Source organism: Ceratotherium simum, chromosome 14, assembly GCF_057802395.1.
Source record: "Ceratotherium simum simum isolate JZ-2026a chromosome 14, ASM5780239v1, whole genome shotgun sequence".
Lineage (NCBI taxonomy): Eukaryota > Metazoa > Chordata > Mammalia > Perissodactyla > Rhinocerotidae > Ceratotherium > Ceratotherium simum.
Window position 1 is genome coordinate 42,645,318 of NC_141913.1, and position 25,494 is coordinate 42,670,811.

A 25,494-nucleotide genomic window follows, 5' to 3' on the forward strand; every position below is an offset into this window, starting at 1 on the left:
GATTGGCCCTGGGCTAACATCTGTGCCCATCTTCCTCCGCTTTCTATGGGATGCTGCCACAGCATGGCCTGACAAGCGGTGCGTCGGTGCACGCCTGGGATCCGAACCTGCGAACCCTGGGGCCACCAAACCAGAGCACACGCACTTAACCGCTGCGCCACCAGGCCAGCCCCACCAAGATCATTCTTATATGAGATTAAAAACTATATTTAATGCAGTTTTCTTTTACAAGTTCTCATTTTCACAAAGTACCTTCAGTAATTTGTACAAGAATACCGTCTAGAATAGTTCAACAGTGTTTATGCGTATTGACTTAAAAGTAAACTGCCACACATGACTTTATATGGCCTCATTGTAAATGGCCTCATTTCTTCCTTAGGAATGATGAATGCCCATTATGATGACGTCCACATCCTGATGGAGTTTTGTGTGTCTTTATTCCATCTTTTGCATTGAGGATGAAGCTCACTAAGTTGGAAGGCATGGTTGCTTCAATTATTGATGGGGACAATTTTCCTCTCATTTCTGTCTGGATAAACATCACTAGTTTGGAATGTGCTGGGTTCCTGTAAACAAAGGAAACGTTAAAAATACAAAGAATTTTTAGATTTATTTATTGAATTTACAAGCTTATAGAGAGCAGGATTCTTGCCTTATTCACCACTGATTCCCTTCATAGTGCCTATGGTAGGATAAACAGTTATGGAAGGAAGGAAAGAAAAGAAGGTAGAGAGATTTGCATTCTCATCAATAAACATTCTACATAAAAATATTCAGCATATACTCAGACTATCTTTTAAAGTCTTCAGTTTTAGTCAGCTTTTCCTTTTTGTTATTTTATTGGCTTTTTAAAATTATAAAAATAATGTATGCTTATGAAAATTTAAACTGTAGAATTTTCATAATTATTCCCTCATTCTGTTCCCTAGAGATAATCACTGTTTATGGTTTTGACCGTATCTTTTCAGACTATTGTCTATCAAAGATAGCATACATATTTACATATGTATGTACCCCACATATACACACATGTACATTTTTTTTACAAAAATGAGATATATTTATTTTACTGCAACTAGTTTTATTTTCCTCTAGTAGGATATCATGCACCTCTTTCTGTGTCAGTACGTACAGATCAGGTTAATTGTTTTGCATGACTGTATAAAGTATTTCATACTCTATTTAACCAGTCCTTTAATGACTATCATTTGGGTTCTTTCTCACTTTTTGCTACTATAAATAAAGCTGCAATAAAACATCATTGTAATGTATCCATTTGCACTTCTATGAACACTTACATCGAATTTCTAGCTCAAAACTTTTGTGCATTTAACATTTTAAAATGTTAGTTCCAAATTACTCTCCAAGAAGACTGTGGTATTATATTCTAACCCAGTGATCTTTAAACTGGAATATGTGAAGGCTTTCTAAGGGGTATGAGAGGATGAATAACATTTAAGGGAAAAAATGTTCAAATCTCTAATTTCCATATGTACCTTTTCCTTAAACTGATCTGAGAATATGTCTCTGATGGAGATGTAGGCTTTTGCTTTCCCACCAGCTTGTTCATATCACACTTCTGTTGCTTTACAGAACTGTCATCCCCCCGGAATAGTACTGAACAGTACTATGGTGCTTTACCCTGGCGTATAAAAATCCTTGAGATGCCAAAGGGAAAATCTGATCTATTGGAAGTGAGTTGAGAAAGTGAATGACTAATGATTGGGTAATAAATCCTTACCAAGTCATATCCTCAATTCTTTGCTTTCAATAAAATTTAAGGTTCTAATTGAGTTGTCAGCTGACAGGCCATTAAAAATAGTTTTTGATTACAGATCGCTATGAGATTTATGGTGTGTAACTCAGAAGAATTTCAAGGGATTGAATGACAGTGTTAGAATTATATTCTTTCCATTTTAACCCACTTACTTATGTGAACAAAGTTTCTCAGTGCTTATATTTATAAAGATGCAAAGTAGGAGTAGACTTGATATTAAATGTTGTCTCATTTTATTAATAACATCAATCCACAGTTAAATGAGCGTAATTGTTAGAAGCATGGACTCTGGAACCAGTTTGAATTGGTTTAAAGCTGAGTTTTGCTATTACCTATGTGTAACCTTGAGAAAGTTGCTTAATCTCTCTGGGCTTCCATTTTCTTTGCTGCAAAATAGGGACAGTAATACTATCTACTGTATGGGGTTATTGTGAGGACCAAATGAGTCAATAGTGAAATTGTTTATCACATAGTAAGTGCTATTTAAGGTTTGCTAATAATAAAAGATGTGTTTATTCTAATAACAGTTTGTTTTTATATTTAATAATTGTATAACATATTTGATAATATAGTTTTATTTTGATCAACACGTAATAATAACAATTTAATCCAGCACACATATATATTTTTTAACATTTAGATACTTATGGTCACAGGAAATAAAACGAATTTTAAAGTTTAAATATTTATTTTTGTAGAGAAATATGATAGAATGATTAATAAAATAATTCAAAGCATAAAATATATTCTATTAGGATAAAATTATGTGAGGGGAAAAAGAGTAAAAATGTGGGTTCAAGGAGCAAAGGAATGACTAAAATTTCTGACTGCTAAAGGTTGTATGTATTTTGAAATTGATAATGTAATGCTGGGTTTCAAGTTATTATGGTATTTAGATTCTATTGGATACATTTACAAAGGCGATACAACAATTTTTCTTAAACTGTCAATATTTAGGGTATTTTGGAAATTGCACCCTCTTAATTTAATCCTATGAAAAATTTTAACATCAACTTAAAAATGTGCAAGGCAGAATATGGTTTTACAGAATTCTTTTAGAGGATATGAAGACCACTGCTCCAACAAACCATGTGAGTGTCCATTTTCTTGCCCTCTCTATGCAGAGTTTAGACTGTTTTTACAGTGCCTCAAATGGCTGGATTGAGACTACTCAGAGCAGTTCATATGGTCTTAAGTCTCTATCTGAGTTTACTGGGGCTTTACACACTTAAGAAAGCCTTTCCAATATTTACTGGAAGGCACCTTTGCTACTGATAATATGTTTCATGAGTTTACTACATGACTTAATAACAAATGTTTGCTGTGCAAAATGTTGGGCTGCACAGAAAGAGAAGGTACAAAAGAATCACTTTTTTGTCAGTACTGTTCTCTGAGACTATATCTTTTTTCCAGCAAAATCTAGGCAGAGTTCCCACCCCAGATGGGATGTCTAGATCAGAGCTTTTGTCTCATGTTTTTTTGCAGTGGAAAGGGAAAGTCGACAAGGTGCAAGAAGGGGACTTTGCCTGTGAAGCACACTGTAGGGTGTGTAGCTTCCCAACTAGAGTCCCCGCCAGCAGTTGATTTACCTAGCTGATTTGGAGCAATAATCCTTCCCTTGTTTTTTTCTGTCTTGCTGTCAAGAATGAAGTATTGGCATAGACTCAAAATTGACAGATAGGTAGAAAGACCAGACATCATCATCATCCTCATGCAGGCTGCAGATGATTATCATCATCTGCACCATTGGTCCTGTCTATTACTGTAAATAATTGTGAATTTCTTTTAGTTCTCTAATTCAGTAGAGAAAATATTAAGGAATACAGGTCTAAAATGTAATTTTATTTTGACTTCCTTCACATAAATATTTTTTTCACATATTGAGAAGTTTATATCTGACCAATATACAATTTTACATGTTTTTATGTCCCAATGTATTTTACTTAATATAAAATCATTTAGCCAAAATGAAAACTTAAGGAATTTGTGAAATGATATACATTGAATTAATGTACATGCACTTACAGAATATGTGTATTTTACGTTACTATTTTATCCCTAGGCTGGCCACCTGTAGGCAGCGACTCATCTCTGACTTCTCCAGGTCTTCCCTTATCCGAATTTACCTATTGAATGTCTCATTCTATGAGTATCTGTTCTCAGTAGGTAGTCCATTGGAAAGAATTCATTCAACATCAAGCATTCATTGCTGATAATGTAAGTATATTATAATTCTAGGGAAATTTATTTTTAATTCATAAAAATTTCTTAATAATTCACAGAAGTGACTCTAATGGAGAAATGTAAAATATCAGGTTAAGTTTAACCAGGGGGGATATGTTTGTGAATGTGTGACTAGTCCTAGAAACCTCAAATCATACTTTACAGGAAATTATTCATTCTGATTATACTTATGATGAAAATACTTATAAAAATTATTTTAAAAATTGCATTTAGGGGCAATATTTTTCCCCATAGAATATGCTGGCACATATTTCTACTGATGTGTTAAGAATTCTTTAGTTTACAAATCACAAATTGAACTGGAATGCTAAAATAAAATAAATAAATGCAAGTAACACTTACTCTTGCAGAGGTGAACATATATAGCCACAAGCATGGTTATAACCACGGATGTAATTTGAAGATGGAGGATATGCTGGAAAATCCACACTATTGGCTAAGTGATTTAAAAAAAGATTAAAATGAAAACTATTCCACAAAGATGAAAAATTCTATTTCTGGTAGCATATTTTTAAAAATGTATGACATAGCATTTAACTTAGTTATTATAAGCATTGGCATTGTTTTATACATGTGTATGTATGTTTACACAATGAATGTATACACAGGCCAAAACTGAGGAAATACCAGTATGAGCACTATTGTCCTCTCAAACTTTTTCATGCTAGCATTTCTAACGATGCTGTTACCTTTTACATACAAGAAAAATTGTTAAAAGTATCATTTAATTACTTTCTGAGATTTGAAGCAAAAGAAGAAATCACAAAGAAAAAGACTATTCTATTAGGATAGTGGGTTTATAGATTTTTTTGTTAATCATTTTTTTAATAAAATATTTGATGTGGTTATTTGGTCTGTCAATAAAGATAGTTTAAATACACTTTTCTGCCAATTCCCTGTAGCTAACTTCAAAGTGTAATTAAAAATCAGTAGAGTTTGTTTTAGGAATTATGCAGCACTGGATTGTATGTGAATGTAGAAGAGAGGTGATTTGATTATGATTAAGTTTATGATAATTATATATATTCTTTCTAAAAATATTTTTAAAAATATATGTTTATTCTGTGCAATTGAATTCCACTCTTGTCAGAGAAGATGGATTTTCCTATATGATAAGCAATCAATTCTGTGGGAAATACAATGTTAAACACTAGCTTAGGACCAGCTTAGGAGACAAGTGTGGTTGAATGAATTTTCCATTTCATGACCTGTTTCATCATCTTAACAGAGCCTATTATGTTGCTGTAATGGTACTGCTAGAATTTATATTAACATATTTTTTTCTCATTTTAAAACATGGAGATGGTGCTTGTCTTTCTTTAAAAAAAAAATTGTTATATGCCATAAACAAGTATGGGTCTTTTGTGAGGCATATAGTGTGGTAGCACAGATTTTTGAAAATCAGAAAGACTTGAGTTTTAATTCTGTTTCAGCTGCTTATTAGCTATATAACTTAATCTCTGTGAACTTCAGTTTCCTCATTGATGAAATAATGCATGCAAAATATTCAGCTCAAAGCAAGGTGCATAGTAAGCTAAACAACAACAAAAGAAACACTAAGAAGAAAACTATCACATTCATCAAAAATTCATTGAAAGAAAATTGTCTAAAGCAAATTCAGTAGTGATCACTGAATGACTGGTTACTACTATTTGTTGATTTTAACTTTTGTATTTCTTTTTCACTTTCCCTCTGTCCACTAAAAATGAGATAGAAATAGTCTTCTTCTAAAATACAGAAAATAACAGATCTATGATTCAGACAGACAGTATTTTGTGTCGTAGGCAGTGAATGTTTTCATGTGCCCTCATTTAAAAATGAGACAACTAAATTACAACTATATGAGACAACTATATGAAAGTGATGAACATCAGTCCTTAGTGGTATGCTACAACAGAGCTAACTGTTTGAGTGAGTGCTATTAGCAGAGCTATGACTCAGTCTGGACTCTGAAACTTAGAATACTACAGACATATCAGAGTAACAGAAACCTTCTTGGAAAACAGCAATTAACAACACTCACCTGTCCATATCCCCCAGTAGTTTACAGTAGGAAAAGCTATTCAGATAAATGGTGAGATTAAATTGAATTATGGAGAAAAACAGGGCTCTAGGCCACTGTCCTACCATGAGTTATCTTCAGTAGTGTGAGTCCAAAGATCTTTGTATATGAACTGGTATGTTTTAAGTGAATAATACAAGTTAGGAAATGATTATACATTGGCATTTTACAGAGTGACACATTTTTTGAGGGGCTAAGGATATATCAAAATCTCCAGTTTCTAAAAGAAATATAAATACATGTATGTAAAGACCCATCTAGTGAAAGTTTCTGCAGGAGTTTTATCAATTACCAGATATGTCCATTATACACAATTCAAATATAAAATTATATATCCCAAGATTAATTTTGTTTCTTAGTAGTTACAAAATGCGTGCTGTCAAGTTTTAGCCTACAAGTATCTATTTGTACTCAGTGCTGCAGGGTATATGCAGCAACAAGGCCAGGATATGCCATAATCATTGACTGTGATGTAAACGGCACCTCCTGAGTTGGGTAAAAGGTCAGGCTTGTCTACACTGTAGATGTATTTATTGGCTCACTAAGTAAATAAAATAATAAAGAATTAATTGAACATATAGTTTCTTCCAAACTGGGAGTTAAAGGAAAGAAATATTAATGACTCATAGTCATTCCAAAATGTAGGCAAAATGTTTCAACTTACAACCGATAATGTCCATATTCCCTTCACAGCGCTTGAAGTACACTAAGTCGATAAACTCTCGGGGGGAAATTGAGCCCATGGCAAAACTTTGTGTAATAGTATGACATATGAATGTGTCCTGAAACAAATCAAACCATAAAGATTGAAACAATTATTTCATACCTATTCTTTGTATTGCTCCCCAAAGAATTTCACTGCATGTGGGTGGCCTCTATGTGAAAAAAGCAGGGCTTTGAAGTATTAAAAACTTACCACCAAATAAGCTTGCATTTTCAGTGCTGGAGGAACATTAGATCTAAAATTATAAATGCAAGGCAACAAAAGCAAAAAATAAACAAGTGGGGCTACATCAAACTAAAAAGCTTCTGCACAGCAGAGGAAATGATCAACAAAATAAAAAGGCAACCTACAGAATGGGAGAAAATATTTGCAAATCATATATCTGATAAGTGGTTAATATAATTATAAGTGCAGAAAATTCAGAAAGGATCTTGATATCATCTGCTCGTTGAATTTTTGGATGAAGAAATTGAAGCCTAACAGATTAAATCACGTGCACAACTCGAGATGAGTACACAACTAGAACCCAGGTTTCCTGATTCCCAGTACAGTACTGTTTCTACTACTCCACATTGGCTAGGTAATATATTCTGAAAAATATACTGATTTAGCCCCTTGTGGTTCAAGGCCTAAAATTAAAGACCAATATTATGTGCTGCCTCGACATCTGCTGAAGTCCGGAGGGTCTTGAATGGCCTAACTACAAGTTCCTCTCCCCACTCTGTTTCCACAGATAAGGACTCTTAGCCAAACAATCCTCCTTATCGACAGGATCAAGAACAGTTCCCACTCATGCCCTAGTAGTAGGTTTCAGTTCCCTGCTAGCCTGCAGAATTATTCCAACAACCAATCACATCCTCCTGCAGGAATCAGGGGTCACCTCAACCTCTGGATACTACAAAGCCTGCGTTGCAGGTTATTCACTCTGTTCTTGAGCGCAACTCCCTTCTCACACTATATAGCATGGTGTGTCCTTGAGAGTTTAGCTAAGCTACTCCATGGTATTGCTGCCTCAGCATCCATTTTGTTTGGCCAAGCAGGCTGTGCAACCTTAAACTGACACTAGCCCCCTCATGCAAGCACATGCCCTAGATAACAGCCTGCAGAGTCACAAGCAAATGTAGGTTCCTGATAGGACTTCCCCAACAGCCCTTGTGATCAACAGTCTCCTTTGCCTCCCAGGGCCTTCCCCTTGTGAGCCCCTTAGATAAGATCCTCCACGGAGCTAACCAAAACCCTGCTCTTTTTGGTTTGAATTCATCAATATGGCCTTAGCCCGGGAACCCCAAAGCACTCCACCTACAGAGTCTAGCAGAGGCGTGTGCCTCAGGTCCTGCCTCTCTGCCTGCACCCTGCCTTGACCTCCCCAAATGGCCCCTTAAGGCATGCCATGTACTTCCTCCAGGACCTGTGAATGATGAACTTCTCTATTTTAATTTCTCTTATGGTCTTTTGTGAACCATGGCTCACCATCCGACAACCTGTGCTTCACTTTACAAATGTTAATTTCACAAAGTCATAACAGTCCTCCTCCCGTGGGCTGTGATTAATGATTAATAAACTGCTGTTGCTCTCATCTGTCTTGTGTAGGGTGTCATGTGTTTGATCACTCCCACAACCCTAGAGCAGAAACTCCCTCACCAATGAGGTGGATGAGTCAATTAAAACACACCCCTGGAGACAAATACTATAAATATTCATAGTAAGGTAAAATAATTTTCATACAGTGTAATGCTACTCAGAGATACTGTGGTGTACTGGAAAGGGGATGGAATTTGGAATTAGGAGATGAGGCATAAATCTACCTCATATTGCTATGGTGACCTTGGACAAGTCACATAATTTCTCTGAATCTGTTTCAAGTTTTTTGATGCTAAGTCTAGTATTCTTTCCATTATTACAGCTGACTTGCAGCAACAGCAGAAATATGTGACGTGCTAATAGAACTGTGTAATTAGTATCACACAATCATGAATGAAACAGTACAGTGTTTGGATTTTCATTTGTGATGGACCATGTTTCTCAAACTGAATGTTCAAATCCCAAGAGGGTCATGGACATATGATTTTTATGGATAGGAACTTCAGGGCCTCTCTACAAGATGAAACTGATTTACCTTCCTGTGCTTTGCTACAACCTCTCCCCCTCCCATACTTTAAAACAGTTTAATAAAAGGAGGTAAAGTTAACCTACAGAGTTCTAAATAAATGATAAGGTGATGTCACTTATGTGGGACATTTCTTTGTTTTGATGAGTGGAATGCAGCCTGGAGACTCAAAGAACCAAAGGCACAGTGATCTGGAATTTTACAAATGCCATTGTTTGTGAAAATCATAAAACTTTGCTTTACTCCAACATTCACATTTACCATTTAATAAAGTTATTAATCAAAAATGTAGGACTCAATTTTTCACAGTATAATTTACATACCATAAAGTATAGCAGTCTTAATAAATAAGAGACCCACAGTGTGCTGCACCAAAGTTCAGAATCCCTTACCCCACTTCTCTCTTCTTCCTTGTTTCTACCTCTTTTTACCACCTATCATTCCTGCTCTCTCATTTCATTCATTTTTCTCTCCTCCTGAGCTTCACCCTCACCTCATACTGATCTTTTCTTCTCTCCCCTTCTAAGCCCTACTTGTCTCTTACATTCCATCTTCCTTTCTGTCACCTCTATGACTTTAACTTTCTACTCCAATTACCTATATTTTTCTTTTCTCTTTGTTTTTATTCTCTCTCTTAATCTCTATTTAACTGATAATAATGTATTTGAAAGTGTTTCTAAAACCACAACCATCTGTATAATGTTATTTCATACTTTATCCTTACCCTTAAAAAAAAAGTTACATGGTATTTGTTCTTAAGTCCTTAGAGTATGTGTCTGCATTCTTCCTGTTGTCTAATAAATTATAACTAAGATAAATCTACTGACTTCCCATCAACAAGGCATGCTTAATCTTTTTTTTTCCACTTAATGGAAGAGGTGAATCCATGAGTTCAGGCCCCTCATAACCAAAGGCACACATCTGCAAAGAGCTGACCAGCTTCAGAATGTGGTACGCATTTAAAACAAAATAAAGCTAATTGAAATTAATCTCTTGACTAAGAAAGAGGAAAGTTTTAAGCCATTTATAAAGATTTCAACTCAATTTGAATCTATGAAATACGAATTGTCTACATAACATAGGTTTAATAAACTCAAATCACTAAGATATAAAACTAAAAATATATCAACATAGTAAAAGTCTATTAACAAATTATCAAATCAATCTTGTGTACCATATTATACACTTTCAACGATTTATCCCATGTAACTCTGTTTTCAGGTTTGTAGAGGAAATCAGATAGTTTAGATGTTGATTCTGGAATTATTCCTTCAACACGATATCTATAGTTAAAAAAATAAAGAAAATTCAAAATTTAAAAAGTTTAGTCTAAGTTAAAAATATAATGCTATCATAGTATAGACTAATTTAGCGAATAACAGTATAGAAAACTTGAAGGTGATATCAGCAATTCAAAACATTAATATTCAATTGGAAGTAGCCAGGTTTATGTAAATATGCATTGAAATAATATAAATTATTTCAAAATTCATTTTTCTATAGTTGTCTTTTTAAAGGGGCTACTTTTCATTTAGAGTTTTTCTAAAATCTTTCTCGTAAACACTTACCTACTGTATTTATCATAAGGCAACAGTAATTGATGAGAAGTTTGTGTGGTTACGCGGTATCTTGTGGCCTGGGTTCTTAATTTAAGGATGTAATGTGGTCTAAAGCAGGGCTCAGCAAACTTTTCAGTAGAGGGCCAGAGGGTAAATCATTTAGGCTTTGAGGGCCTCATGGTCTATGTTGCAACTATTCAACTTCGCTAAGGTAGCAGTAAAGCAGCCATAGACAATATATAATGATTGGGCATGTCTGTGTTACAATTAAACTTTTTTTTTATAGACACTGACTTTGGAATTTCATTTATTTTTCACATGTCAGGATTTGGACAACTAACTAACCTTTGTGTTTATCCATCAATGAAATTGGGTTTGGTTATCCATCAATGAAATTAAGACAATGTGAGAAAACTGGATTAAAACCCACTATTTAGCAGAAGGTTGTTAAATGAAAATGAAGTCTGAACAATATTGGCTATACTCTTTCTCCCTGTTAATCATTCTTTTCAAACTAAGGGGATAGGTTTAAGTAAAATCAAATTTTTAAACCTCTAAAAAGTTAAAATTTCTGGAGGAAGTGAGAGAAAAACCAAATGCTATTATTACAGAAAACAGTTGTCATATTTATGAAGAGTTCTTCCTCTGAATCTTTGTTTTTATGGAATAAAGAATTCATTAGACTATTTCTTCGTATGTTACTGTCTCTTTAAAAGCTCAGTTGGTCCCTAATTTTCTCTATGAGAAATCTTCAAATTTCCTTAGTATGTAGTTTCCTTCCTTCGGATCTACAAAGTTTTTAAGAGCTTATTATTAAGCTCTATATAAGACACTGAGAAAACAACCTGAATAATTATTAGGTCCTGCGAAAAAGAATTCAGATAAAAGAGTTAAATTTTAAGTACAAAATTATTGTTAAAGGATTTGTAAACACTGCCACTGATTTTTTTTTATTAATCTGTTCTCTCTCTCTAATTGTAAACTTTGGGGATAAAGAGTTTTTAATCTTTTTGTATTTCTAACTAATCTAATTAGGTGTCTTTCATAAAGCACTCACTCATTATATATTTACTGATAATGACTGCCCCTAGTCTTTTAACAACATTCCTTTATTGATTGAGTGATCATTTACTGTTTATTATATATGTACTTCAGCCTAGTGGTGAGCCAGATACATAATCAAACAATTATTAGATGGTTTGATAAATGTTGAAGAGATAGAAAGCACAAAAATACTAAGGTAAGAAGGGAAACATTGTGTTGAAGTTTTTTTTGAAGATTTGCCCAAACCCTTTTATAGTTATTCATGATAATATTAGGGATGGACAACATTGAAATGGAGGACATTTAGGCATTAGGTCGTTTGTTTTTTTCTATTTTGGTGAGGAAGGTTCAGTTTTTAACTTTATGTAGTAGTACATATATTACACATAATCTGCATTTTGCTTTTTTCATTTAACATTTTGTTTTAAAAATTTATGCATATATGGATCGCTATACTTTTGTATATTTATTTTAAATGCTGTTTAGTATAGAAGTTCTCTATATTTTTGATTAAAATCCTGTATTAATTATGTACGTTGCAAATATTATTTCTCAGGCTACAGCCTCTCTTTTCACTTTATTTCTTGTGGTACAGAAGTATTTAGCTTTAGTGTAGTCAAATTGACCAATATTTTCCATTATGGTTTGTGCTTTTTATGTCTTCTCTAAGATATCCTTTCCTATCCCAAGATCATTAAGATATTCTCCTATATTTTATTCTCAAATTTTATAGTTGGTATTTCAGTTAGGACTTTAATCTACTTGGAATGAATATTTGTGTGTAGTATGAGGTCAGGATCTAATTTTATTCTCTTTACATACGAATAATAAGTTATATCGGCACAATTTATTAAACAGTCCATCCTTTCTCCATTGTTTTGTAAAGCCTTATCTGTCACATAGCAAGATTCCACATATGTGTGGGCCTGATCACACCCATATATTATTGCAAAGCCTAGCTGACATTTGAAAGAAGTTCCCCAGAAAAGATAGGAACTTATTAAAAACTCTCTTGATTGGAGTTAGCTTGTAATAATTCTAATAATACTTTACCTCTGTATCTGTATAGTTCTTCACATGGAGACACTTAATAAATATTTATTTTGCTGATGTTTCATAGTTGCTATTACTTATACACATAGGCAAAAAAATGAAAATATTAAGAGAGTAGCATCTAGAGTCAGCCCGCCAGTGTTCAAATTCTAGCTCCAGCTCTTACTAGTTATGTAACCTTACATAGGTTACTTCATCTAAGTCTTGGGTTTTCTCACATGTAAAGTGGAGATAGTAATATTTACCTCATAGGGCTGTCGTGAAGACTGAAAAAGTTAACATATTTATGGGAGAGCACATGGCATATATTAACTGTTCAATACATGTTAGCAATTATTATTTCACATATATTGATTCTTTTATGACAGTCATCCCACTCTGCTTGTATTATAGGTATTTATGTATTTTTCTCCCTTACAAAACTCCTTGAGGAAGAAATCTACTGAATGAAAGAATGAAAAATTAATTTTAAGAAGTTTTTTTCTTGAGAATGTCACCAAGATTATAAACTTTACAAGTATATGCATTGTGTTTTGATCACCACTATATTACTATCACCTAGAAGAGTGCTCAGCACATAGAAAGGACTTAATTAATAATTGAATATAATGAATGAACAACAGCCTTTAAAGTAAATCTAGATACCTTGTCAAAAAGCCATGGCTGGAAACCATGCCTTTATAAATTAAGACTCTTGGAAAGTCCTGTTTTGTCTTCACAGTATTCCCTACTTTTTTTTTTTCATGTAGGCAAAAGTCTTAAAATTCTGTGACTTTAAGATTGTCTATTATTAGATATTATACTTTACATTTAAGCCTGTAATCATCTGGAATTTCGGTTGGCATATGTATGAGGTGGAGATCTAATTTCAAATATTTATACCTTCCTGTTTATCATTCATTAGATAAATACTCATTGAGCACAATCTATGTGTCAGGTATGAGGCTACAGGGATGCTACAAGATGAAATATTTCCTACCCTCAAGTTACTTTGTGAGAACAATAATTAGAGCTACCATTTACTGAACCCCTCATCTGTGCCAGACACTGTGCTAAGAGCTTTGTATAGTGTTTCACCTAATCCTCACAACAACCCGGCAAAATATATGTTATTGTTATTCTCACTTTACAGATAAGAATATAGACTCAGACACATTAAGAAACGTGTTTGAGTTCACAATAACACATGATTGAAAGTCTGACTAACTCCAAAGCCCATAGTATTTTCACTATATTATACTAATACAATGCGTGGGTGAGTGCTTATATACATGTTTTGAGACTTGGATATGAAAATTGTTATGGGAAGAACGAAGGGTCCCTAATATACATATAAGTTTATCAACATTTGAGGATTTGTGATTTTTCATATCTAATATTCAGGATAGGGATTGGCAAACTATGGCCCATAGGTCAAATCTAGCCTACTTCCTGTTTTTGTAAATAGTTTTATTGAAACACAGCCACACTTATTCATTCATGTATTATTTATGTCTATTTATGTATTGTGCTTTTATGCTATAATGGCAGAGCTAAATAGTTGCAACAGAGACCATAGGAACTGCAAAGCCTAAAATATTTACTCTCTGCCCTCCACTGAAAAAGTTTGCTGACCCCTGGTTTAGGCTGTGTACTTTCCAGTCATTTGTAAAGGTGAGAAAAATATGAGTTACAGGTATTATATGACTGCAAAGTAGAAATTATTTATTTTGCTTCCTGGAAGATTATAAAATATAATTAAAGCTGTGTCTTGGGCAGAGGGTAGGCTAATAGTTAAAAAGTACCATATCTTAATTCACTAATTAGAGGTGTATGGGAGATACTGGCTTTTTAAAAATGTGTAAATAACATGCTTGTTTGAAAACGTAAAACATCTATATGTATTGAGTACTTGACTCTAGCACTCTATGAGCAATTCAGTATCTACTGCGTTCAGGGCTCTTCAGAGATATCAATATTGTCACATTTGAATCAAGAACTATATTTTTCTATCTATTGATCATTAAGATGAACAGTTCTCTAAATATTTTACTAAGATCTATAATAAAGCTTTGTACTCATTATGAGTTAAGTGACCTCAGGTCAAATTAAAAATATTTTAACTATTCTCTCTTGTCTCTTACAGTTTCTGACAAGCGTTAGCTGGTATATGGAATACAGTAGTCCTCCCTTATCCATGGGGGATAGGTTCCAAGACACCTAGTGGATGCTTGAAACCATGGATAGTTACATACATACCTATGATAAAGTTTAATTCATACATTAGGCACAATAAGAGATTAGCAATAACTAATAATAAAATAGAACAATTATAACAATATACTGTAGGGGCTGGCCTGGTGGCATAGTTGTTAACTTCGCGTGCTCTGCTTTGGCGGCCCGGGGTTTCCTGGTTCGGATCCCGGGTGCAGACCTACTCACCGCTCATCAAGCCATGCTGAGGCGTCCCATATAGAGCAACTAGAAGGATGTACAACTATGACATAAACTATCTACTGATGCTTTGGGGAGAAAAAAGGAAAAAAAAGGAGGAAGACTGGCAACAGATGTTAGCTCAGGGCCAATCTTCCTCAAAAAAACCAAGAAAACAAAAACAACAATATACTGTAATAAAAGTTACCATAGATCTTAGCAACCTCAGCATACGATCTTTTTTCTTTCCTCGCTAAATTGAGACCTTTCACCTTTTCACTTAAAGGAAACATTTTATGGCTTCTCTTTGGCATATCTGAATTGCCAGCATCACTACTCTTGTGCTTTGGGAGCATTATTAAGGAAAATAATGGTTACTTGAACACAGGCACTGCGATACTGCTACAGTCCATCTGACAACCAAGATGGCTAATAAGTGACGAACAGTAGGTAGCATATACAGCATGGATAGCCTGGACAAAAGGATGATTCACGTCTTGGGTGGGACTGAGCAAGATGGCCCGAGATTTCATCACACTACTCAGAACAGTGTGCAATTTAAAACTTAGGAATTGTTTATTTCTGGAATTTTCCATTTAATATTTTCCCACCACGGAAAGTGAAACTGCAGAGAAGGGGGCACTACTGTAACTGACAGATCAGTATACATGAAATTATGCTTTTTTACAGACCATACATTTTATGATGCTTTCAGGCTGCAGTGAAAACCTTTTAGTAAACGTGGATTTGTATCAATATGCTAATTTGAACATGTCTCTAAATCACTTTACAGCCTTTTACGGTTTTTGTGAATGAGAACTGCCAGAATAGTAACTAGGAGGTTGAGGGAGGAGAAAAATAGTGTACAGTGTCTATTTTTGCATACTTTAAATTATAAACTTGGGGAAGCACCTGTAAGATGATAAGACACTCAAAGCCTATAGCAATCTTATTTTTGACATTTCCTATGTAATATCAGAGTTGAGTGTGGGACTTGCAGAGTGGCTGTGTGAGGAGCTAAGTAAACCCTCCTCCACAGTGAAACAATCACTTAACTGGTAAAAATTATTTTTAAAACTGTTTAAAATCTCTAGAAATTGACCTAAGGGCACAAAAAAAAATGGAGAAATATTTATTCAAGAAAATCTTCTAAATCTAGGTAGGAAAAGTCAGAGTCTGTAGCATCTGAGCCATGACCTGATTCTAGCCAACCCCTCACTTCTACTCACCTCTACCTCCCTCAGCTCTTCTCCAGCTGGGTGCAGACAAGAAGACAGGGGCTCCCTCTCCCCACCAGCTCCCAGTCTAGGGCTATGGTTTCATCCCAGGAGGGGCAGGACACTGACATCTCTCATCCTCGCAACCCTGAGCTCATGTTGTGGAAGCTGTATTCCCAGCAGGCACTGCTGAGAAGACCAGGGCTTCCTTACCCCACCCAGATCTCACTGGTAGTGTGAGGGCTCTGCCCAAGGCACAATAGTCTGTGAATACTGGGGCCTAAATTGCCCCTCTCCCCTAGAACAAGAGGAGCAAACTGAGAAGGTCAGGGCACCATCCCTCCCTTGTGACACCCCACATCCCGCACCTGCTTATGGAGTGGAGGTGTCACTTGGCTCCAGTGTAGCAGTGCATAGGTTCTGCTCAGGGGCAAAGGCAAAACCTAAGGACTGGCAGCATCTTACCTATGCCTGAGGACGACTGATTTCATTTAAAACACAACACGGAGAAATTTTCAAAAACAATAGAGATTTTGTTGGTGAACAATTAAAAGAGGCTAATAGCTACATGAAACTAATAGCAACAAAGAAGACCAGCCAGAAGTTTAACTGAGAGAACCAGGGAAAGATACAGCTAAGTGGACCTCTTAAGTTCACACCCATGCCTGGGAGTCTAGAAGTCTGTGTAGATGCAATAGGCTGCCCCTACTCAAAGGAATCAGCGTGAATGTACTAGGCTGCTCCTGCTTAGGAGCAATCAGTCCAAGATGTGGCTTGGCCAACCTGCAAACATTCCCCAAGCCACACATAGATTAATTAGCAAAGAGCTGAAGTCTTATTGGCTCAAGAGACTTAAGAATAACCTCTGACTCATCACTGACAGAACAATAAGCTATTCTGACCACTTTAAAATAAAATCATACTCATGGCTGGTGGTCTGGAAGAATGTGTGTATGCCCAAGGCTGTGCCCTATGAGGAATGACTGGTGACACAACTTCCAAGCTACCGGTCCCTGGCTAAATGCGGGGCAAAGCCATAAAATTCCCTGAACTGTGCAGTCTCCAAGCCACACACAGATTGGACAATAAAGGGTAGAAATCCTACTAGCTTTGGGAACTAAGCACAACTTGTGACCAATAAATGGCTTATGTTGAGCCAGGGGTGACTATAGGAAGCTAGGCTAAAAGATAAAAACAAGGAAAAAAATCAGAGCAGGGATAACAGAGGCTGCCGACTGTGGGCTTTGAAATAGACTTCACAGAACTAGTCCAGACCAATCACTAACCAAATAAACAAATGCCCAAACAACAACAACAATCCCTGGGTGGATGGGTGGAATCTGTATTCAGAATCACTACAATATATTACCTAAAGTGTTCAGTTTCCAAGAAAAAACTGAGGCATGCATGCAAAGAAACATGAAAAGTGTGATCTACACACAGGAAAAATAGCAGGCAATAGAAGCTACTTGTGGGATACAGGATGAGTAAATTAAAAAGTGAAAGAAAATTATTTAGCCTTGTGCTTGACATATAGTAAGAGATTAGTAGATTTTAGCTGCTGCTAACATTTAGGGGAATGAACTATGTCCAGGTAGGTCTGTATTTCATCTCTTGAGGGTAGAAAGGAAAGAAATTCCAAACAAAGAACTGGCTTTCTTCTCATGCATATAGGCAAGTGCTCACAGCTAACCACAAAAGGAACTTTTTGGATGGTAAATTAAGAAAAGATGTAAGTACTGAGAAGATATTGTCAGTTTATTTTTTTGTACTACAGTTATAAGGTAAATGTAAAGATATTTAAATACTTTCTATTTGGCAGCCAATATAATATAACCGAAGTCCATAAATTCATTCAATAAATATTTATTGAGTGTCTATGTGACAGACACTGTTTGGGTGCTAGGGATATTGCAATGAAAAAGAGTGATTTATTTCTAGTCTGGTTCGTATTCAGGTTCCTATTCTCATCAAGTTTATATTTTAATAAGGGAGACATAATAAATAAGAAAACAAATGAAGCAGCTCAATTTCATATAGTGATAAGTGCCATGAAGAAGACAGCAGCAGAGTAGTGTAGTAAACAGCGGCTGGGTGTATTTGAGGACTTTGGCCAAGTGGCCAGGAAGATTACTCTGAAGAGGAGCAATGAAGCTGAGATCTTGAGGACAAAAATGACATTAGCCTTGGAAAGATTTGGGGGAAGAACATGCCAGGCAAGAGAATAGCAACTACGGAGGCTCTGGGATGGGTTTAAGTTCAGTGCCTTCGTGCAACAGTAGTCTGTTGTGGCTGTAGCACAAGGAGAGCGAAGGTGAAGTGGTAGGAGAGGTCAGAGAAGTAGGCGGGGGCCAGATAGTGCCTTGCAGGGAAAAATAAAAGGTTTGGATTTTTATTTTAGATGCCATAGGAAGCCTTTAGAAGATTTTTAGGCAAGGAAGTGACACAATCTGAATTATATTTCAAAAATCTACTTTGGCCATTGTCTGAAATATAGGATGTAGTTGAGTCAGAGTATATACAAAGAGTCCTTTAGGAGGCTACTGAAATAATTCAGATGAGAGATGATGGTGGCTTGCACTAGGATGGTAGCAGGGAGCTAATGAAAAATAAATCACTTCTTTCTTACATATCTAGTCAGCTAGAGCTTCTATTAGAATCCAATCTGAGATCAGTGATCCATTATCCAGACCAATGTTTTACAAGCATGTTCTTGGTCAAAAACATTTGGAAAAGTCCGAATTCAAGTTAAACAGGTTTCTTTACTTTAGGACTTCTAGAACCTTAGAATGAATCTCCAAGAAGGGAATATAGTCTGGAGTGTTTTAAAAAACTTATTTGACAATGCAACCCATTTTTTCCCCACAGGGCACTTTGAGGGATTACATTTCTCCCAGATATTAGTTTGGCAAATTGCATTAGACCATGATATATATCCCCAAAGTGTACAGTGTTTACATTCAGTTGCCCATTATAAATTCATATGCATATATTTCTTGCTTTGATTATTTACAACTCTGTAAATGAGACCGGGGAGCTTTATGTGAAGTACTGGGAAAATTTTAAGCTTCCTTGGCTTTTCCCCTTGATTTACCTGCAATCTCACTTTTTCACACCAGGCTGGAGGAGGTGAACTTTTGACTGAGGAAGACCAACCTGACCAAAATGTTCAGATTGATTTCATTTGTAAGAAGCTAACTATCTGCCACAGCCGATTTAGAATAACACAGATATTTTTAAAAATACAAAGTGCTGCAGTCATACTCTCCTTCTGTACACAAACATGGCAAATTTAAAAGAATCAGTGGGTTGTGCTTAAGAAAACAAGCATGCAACATTGAGTTTCATGTACCTTTTATCAATCTGAATTTTGAAGCTGTGTTTGATATTTATTGGACTATAACTCAACTATAAAAAAGAATTAAAAGAGGGGCCGGCCCGGTGGCGCAAGCAGTTGGGTGTGCGCGCTCTGCTGCGGCGGCCCGGGGTTTGCCAGTTCGGATCCCGGGCGCACACCGACGCACAGCCATGCTGTGGCGGCGTCCCATAGAAAGTGGAGGAAGATGGGCATGGATGTTAGCCCAGGGCCAGTCTTCCTCAGCAAAAAAAAAGAGGAGGATTGGCAGATGTTAGCAGAGAGCTGATCTTCCTCACACACACACACACACAAAGAATTAAAAGAGAGTTTTGAAAACCAATGTTGATAGCAGCCTGTAAAATGGCCCCCTGTGATCTCCACTTTCCTGGTATTCACACACTTGTGTAATCCCCTTTCCCTGAGTCAGGGCTGGAATCTAGTGATTCATTTCTGATACACTGAATATTACAAAAGTGAAGGGAGGTTACTTCCAAGATTAGGTTGCAGAAAGACTTTGGCTCAGTCTGTCTTGTTTGCTCTTTCTCTTGTTCTCTCCTAGACCCCTCACTTTGAGGTAGGCAAACTGCCATGTTGTGAATAGCACTATGGAGAGGCCCATATGTCAAGGAACTGAGGAAGGCTTCCAGCCTAGAGGCAGCAAGGAACTAAGGGCCTCAGTCCAACAGTCCATGAGGAACTGAATCCTGCCAATGACCACGTAAGTGAGCTTGGAAGAAGAGCTGCCTTCAGATGAGACCTAAGCCCTAGCTGACAACTTGACTGCAGCCTTGTGAGAATCCTTGAGGCAGGGGCACCAAGCTAAGCTACACCTGGATTCCTGACCACAGATACCATGAGATAATAAATGTCTGTTAAGTCACTAAGATATAGGTAAGATATTATGGTGCATCAATAAATAACTAATATACAGTGCATATAAATGTCACTTAAAATGTGAGTGCAAAAAGTTCCAATTTTTTGTCTGTTGAGTTTTGCATGTAAGAGTAAAATAACTCTGATAAAAAATTTCAATAAAACTTTAAAACAGCCTAATTGAGGCTATTCTTTAAATGGCTCTAGGCCTTGTGTATAGCACCTTGCATATAAATACCCAGAAAGTATTTGTAGAATGAATAACTATCTTCCAAGGTTTCCTTGATGCATAGGTTGCTGTCTACACTGGTCTGATCTGTGAGACACTGAAAAACTAACATATTCAAGTTTATTCCTCTGTTGTGCCTGGGCTTGACCTTACCCACTCCCTCGCCAGTCTATTTTTGAAAGTGCCACTATTAGAATCATTAATTATTCAGATAACAAATGTAGGGATTATCCTCTTGATAATTATTAAAATGAACAGGAGAAAGCATACCAGCTTTGTCCTATAGTAAAAAATAGATTGAAACACACGATAGGTAAATTTTAGTCAGATGGAAAAAAGAGCAAGAAGCACACAATGAAGTAGTTGAAAGAAGGAGCTGGGGCCAGCCTTGCGGCGCAATCAGTTAAGTGAAAGAAGGAGTAGACTCCAAAAAAAAAAAGAAGAAACTGAATAAAATTTGGTTTTCTCAATAACATATGATGATCTGATGGCGTTGATGTGATATCATGAACAATGAATGAACAACTCTTAAAAATAAGATTAAAAACGTCAGCACAATTTCCCTTAATGTACTCGTATTTGAACTAAAAGGATCCTCAAAAATATCCTTAAAAGCAGCTTACAGAAAAATTACATATATCAGCAAGAGAAATAAATTGGGGAAATAAACTTTATTTTTTAGTGGTTAATTTAATGGAAAGGTGAAGTGTTTAAAAGACCACAACATCTGTTAGCAAGAAAACACCAATCTGCTTTTATAGTAATTATTTCTTGAAATGAAAATTTGCTATTTTAGTGAATTATTCACTGGAAGGGATTTCTTTCTGATTGTCTTCAGGTTTGAAAATGCTTAGATGGTACGTAATTGCTCTATTTTATTAATATCACATTTCAACGCAGTGACTTTATAATTAATTTCCATTTCCTGATCACTATCAAATAATGTGTTATAGGTAATGAAGCAGCATTGAATTTTAGATACATCAATGCCACTGAATTCAAAACAACGACTGTAAATAGGAAATTGTACTCACAGATTTCCCGGGAATTTTTTAGAAGCCTTCTTGGAAACAGTTATCTTCTTCTCAAAGGGGAATAAAAATCCACAAATAAATTAGCTGTCAGATACAGAAAAAATGAAAAACAAAACCCCCCAAAAAAACAAAAGTAAAAATATATTTTTTTGGTTTATAAGAGAAAATATGAAACAAAAAAAAGTCTTTACAAGTTTCTCATTAAAAAGCAAACTCTTGAAACATATTTAAGTTGTTTTCTTACTGAAATTTTAACCACTTTCCAGCCTGATTTATCTTGATTGTAACCTAAAATTTCTTGAGCAGTTTGATGGGCAAGTGCCTTATAGTCCATCTACCTGCAAAGTTTTAAAAACAAATGATTGGTAAGAATGTAATCATACAAAAAAGATTAAAATGCTGTATTACATTTTAATACTATTTCTACAGTGCCTATCATATAGCAATGAACAATAATTACTTGTTGAATGAAGGCATGCATGAATCTCTTTCTCTTTATTCATAGTCTTTCAAACAAGAAAATGTGGTATACTACAAAGAGCAGGTTTTGGAGTCAAAGAGACCTGGGTCAAATCCTGTTTCTGCCACTGACTGATTGTGAACCACTGTTATGTGACTTGCACATAACAGTCATTCAATAAATCATTATTATTTCTAACAATGTGAGCATGCTTCCTTTTTCTTGTAAAGCATTATAATCTGTTGATCATGTGTTCTTGGGAATTAATCTTTTTAAAGTGAGTGGCAGTGGCACTAAATGATCTGATGCCTGGCTTCCTCTCCAAAGGCAACTCTTACCTGGCTGCTTCTCTCTCACTTAGCTCCAATCATATTGACTTCCTGGCTGTTCCTCAAATACAATCAAACATCCTTCTATCTCAGGGTCTTTGTATTTGCTGTTCCCTCTGTTTGTAACATTCTAAACAAATATGTTCACATGACTGACTCCTCTTTCTTGGTGTCTTTGCTGAAACGTTACCTCTTCAGAGAGGATCAAGTTCACATCAATTCAATTTAAACACATTTACTGCAACCCTTACTAGGGGTTAGGTACTGTGGTAGGTATGGCAAAAACAGCTGGGTAAGATACTGTGTCTGCTCTGAATGAGTTCAGGAAGCCGGAGTCTCATTGGTTCTTTGGTCCCTTATCCAATTTTCAGTTAGGGGAAGGTGGCTGGGATAGTGGAAAGAATGTGACAACACAGAGCTGGATTCAAATCCTGACTTGCTACTCACCACCAGCTATATTATTTTGGGTAAACTGCTTAACCTTTGAACTTCAATTTTTACATCTAGAGATTGGGTATAGTAATACCTGTGGCCATTATAAGGACTGAGTTAATATATGTAAAAGTGATTGAAACAGTGTGGGGCATCTTCTCCATGATCAGAAGGGTTAGTTTCTTTTCTTAAAATGGACACATTTAAATCTACCTTTGAAAAAACTCTCCAAAGAGCTGCTTCAATAAACATTCTTAAAGATTGTCAGAACATGTCTTCCTTAGCTCTCACCTAAAGCTCTTCAGTTGGATCATAAGCCTGTTTTCTCTTATTTAGTTCGCCAGCAAGGCATAACACCTAGTTGACAGCTGTATTTGAAAAGCTTTAGTAAACCATTATAACTCCTCTTTCCTAGAAGACTCTTGGTTTCTTTACCTTTCCTAATAGAGCTAGTCCAGAATTTTAATAACTAATGGGACTCTTCTCCAAATCCTCATGGAGATTTCCATATCTCTTAACCTGCGAAGGAACAAAGTAGAAGCAGAATTATTTTGATCCATGAATTAGGTCAATATGTTTGATAATTTCCTTTATATTTTCTCAATGTTCTTTATTTACACTTTATTTCCTCATTAGGAAACATTTGCTATATATGCCCCAAGACGGAAGAAAAAGGTAGTAAGAGAAACATTAACGATACTATCTATGAAAAAAACCTTAAAAAGACATTTAAGTGGAATGTGGATTAAAAAGTCTTATCTTTTTAAGCTCATGCCATTAACAGTCCTTGGACGGTCCTTTACCAGGGCTTGTTCCAGCATATATAACACAGTTCTTTATTTCTTGTCAGCAACACACTTGATATTGACTGATCTAGAAATTGCATAGACTATTGGAGCATTCCACTAGACTGTAAACTCCTGCAGGGAACTTTGTCTTATTCATTTTCAAATTACTAGCACTGCCACAATAAATATATGTTTACTTGAACCACTCAACTGAATATTATAGCTTCTGGACTTGTTCATTTGCTAAGAAAAAAGGAAAGGTTAAACTTTAGTGTGCCAGAGAGGGTGAAAAGAAGAAAGAGCAAACAGCAGGGTCATATTACCTGGAGATATAACATCGGATGAGCTGTAACATATCCAGGTGAAGTAACGGTAAAGGATCTCTTCACCCATAGGGTCAGTGGAAAATAAACATAAACCAATATTGAGATGGCATCTTTTTTTGATACACCACTTGGTTGAAACGGGATTCTTCGCACCTCATATCCTGTCCCAGCCTTGTAGACAGGTTGACACATGTGGTTAGTGGGTCTTTACATCTGTTTGTATAATCTCCCTCTTTCTGGGCTGCCTGACTGTGTCCCCAATCCGTGCTGGGTCACTGCCATTCTTCCCTGGGAATCAAGGTCCCCAAGGAGTTGGTTAAATCCCATCCCTAGCCAAAGTCCCTCCTCCAAATGCGCATCTGCTTTGAGCGTGAGGGGCCGGCTGGAAGCCCAGCAGGCCCGGGCTCCGGGATGGGCTGGGGGAGGCCCGAGGAGGGAGGGAAGGAAGTGGCCGGGAGAGCTGTGTCGTCCCCCCAGTCCCGCCTCCCCCGGTCGAGACGGTGTCTTATCCCGGGAGGGGATGCTCACTTGAAAGGACTGGGGCTGTGGGGCTGGCTCTCGGCGACTGAAAGGGCAGCCGCCAGCACCCCCAGGTCCCCTTCCCTCCTCCGTCCCCTCACAAAGCCCCGGGAGCCGGGGGAAGGAAGCTCAGTCTGTCATCTGCGCAGACTGGCCGCGAAAAGCGGTGACCGAGGTGGGCAGCGACATGGATGTAGTCCAAGACTTCCCCGCCCAGAAACACGAGGAGACAAACACCATGCTCCTCCTGAGGGAGCGCGACCTAACGCCCCGCGGTCCCTCCTTCCCCTCCGGCCCCCGCCCCCTCGCCCCCTCGGCCCCTCGCCCCCTCGCCCCCTCGGCCCCTCGGCCCCTCGCCCCCTCGCCCCTCGCCCCCTCGACCCCCGCGCCCGAGAGCCGCGCATGCGCACCGCAAGTCAGCGCCATGTTGGGTCGGTTTGAAAGCGAGCGCGGGCGTCGCGCTCCGCTGTGACGGCGGAGGAAGCTGCGAGCGAGCGGAGCCCGAGGCGGGGCGCTGGCCCGGTCGGGGATGCTTTGTCGCGTCTCCCGTCCGACGACAGGCGTAGGCTTTCGGGGGAGAGTTGCGGAAGTGTGCGTTTTTCTCTCTTTTGGGGCCTTCGGTGAGTTCGGCCCGAAAAGGGGGTGTATTTTCGAGGGGCGTCCCATCCTTTGACAGCTCAAGGGAAAGGCTAAAGAAGGGTGGCGGGGGTGGGGGGGAAGACATGTCCGGAAAGAGGGCGCGTGTTGAGAGTCCCTGTGGAAAGAGGACAACTTCAGGGGGCGGGTGCCCCGGCGGGAGAGGGCCGCGGAACGGGACGGAGGGGACCTGACGCGGGACTCAGGGGAGGGGAGGCATCGGTTGAAGGGGGCGGGCAGCGAGGGGGTTTAGGGACCGTTACCTCCAGAAAAACTCCGTTCGCTCACGGCGGCGCCCACTGTCGCAGCCT

General features: G+C 37.3%; 2 protein-coding genes across 4 annotated transcripts in view; one reads left to right on the forward strand and one right to left on the reverse strand.

Moving 5' to 3' along the window:
• Window positions 1-220: 220 nt before the first annotated feature.
• Window positions 221-25,049, reverse strand: STARD6 (StAR related lipid transfer domain containing 6). 3 transcript variants are annotated; one of them, XM_087439254.1, is made up of 8 exons: window positions 24,958-25,049; window positions 23,350-23,433; window positions 21,938-22,031; window positions 21,694-21,743; window positions 10,089-10,197; window positions 6,748-6,865; window positions 4,364-4,457; window positions 221-566 (listed from the first exon to the last, which is right to left on the reverse strand). In XM_087439254.1, exons 3-8 carry the CDS (start codon window positions 22,025-22,027, stop codon window positions 365-367), a joined length of 663 nt encoding a protein of 220 aa, XP_087295380.1. In that variant the 5' UTR covers window positions 22,028-22,031; window positions 23,350-23,433; window positions 24,958-25,049; the 3' UTR covers window positions 221-364. The 3 variants fall into 3 exon arrangements, with proteins under 3 accessions (XP_087295380.1, XP_087295381.1, XP_087295379.1); XM_087439255.1 differs by lacking the exon at window positions 24,958-25,049 and adding an exon at window positions 24,026-24,785 and having other exon boundaries at window positions 21,694-21,740; XM_087439253.1 differs by lacking the exon at window positions 24,958-25,049 and adding an exon at window positions 24,026-24,785.
• The window catches only part of C14H18orf54 (chromosome 14 C18orf54 homolog), a 28,761-nt gene continuing 28,286 nt past the window's right edge, over window positions 25,020-25,494 (forward strand). The window contains exon 1 of the mRNA XM_014781428.2: window positions 25,020-25,167. The gene's annotated coding sequence lies outside the window, so the exon portion shown is untranslated. The remainder of the gene's footprint in view (window positions 25,168-25,494) is intronic.

Coding starts and splice junctions, on each gene's coding strand:
- STARD6 (XM_087439254.1), bottom strand. CDS start 22,027: ATGGACTATAAGGCACTTGCCCATCAAACTGCTCAAGAAATTTTAGGT. Junction 4,458..6,747: donor GAATATGGACATTATCGGTT/GTAAGTTGAAAC, acceptor TAAATCACTTAG/CCAATAGTGTGGATTTTCCA. Junction 567..4,363: donor ATATGTTCACCTCTGCAAGA/GTAAGTGTTACT, acceptor CTTTGTTTACAG/GAACCCAGCACATTCCAAAC.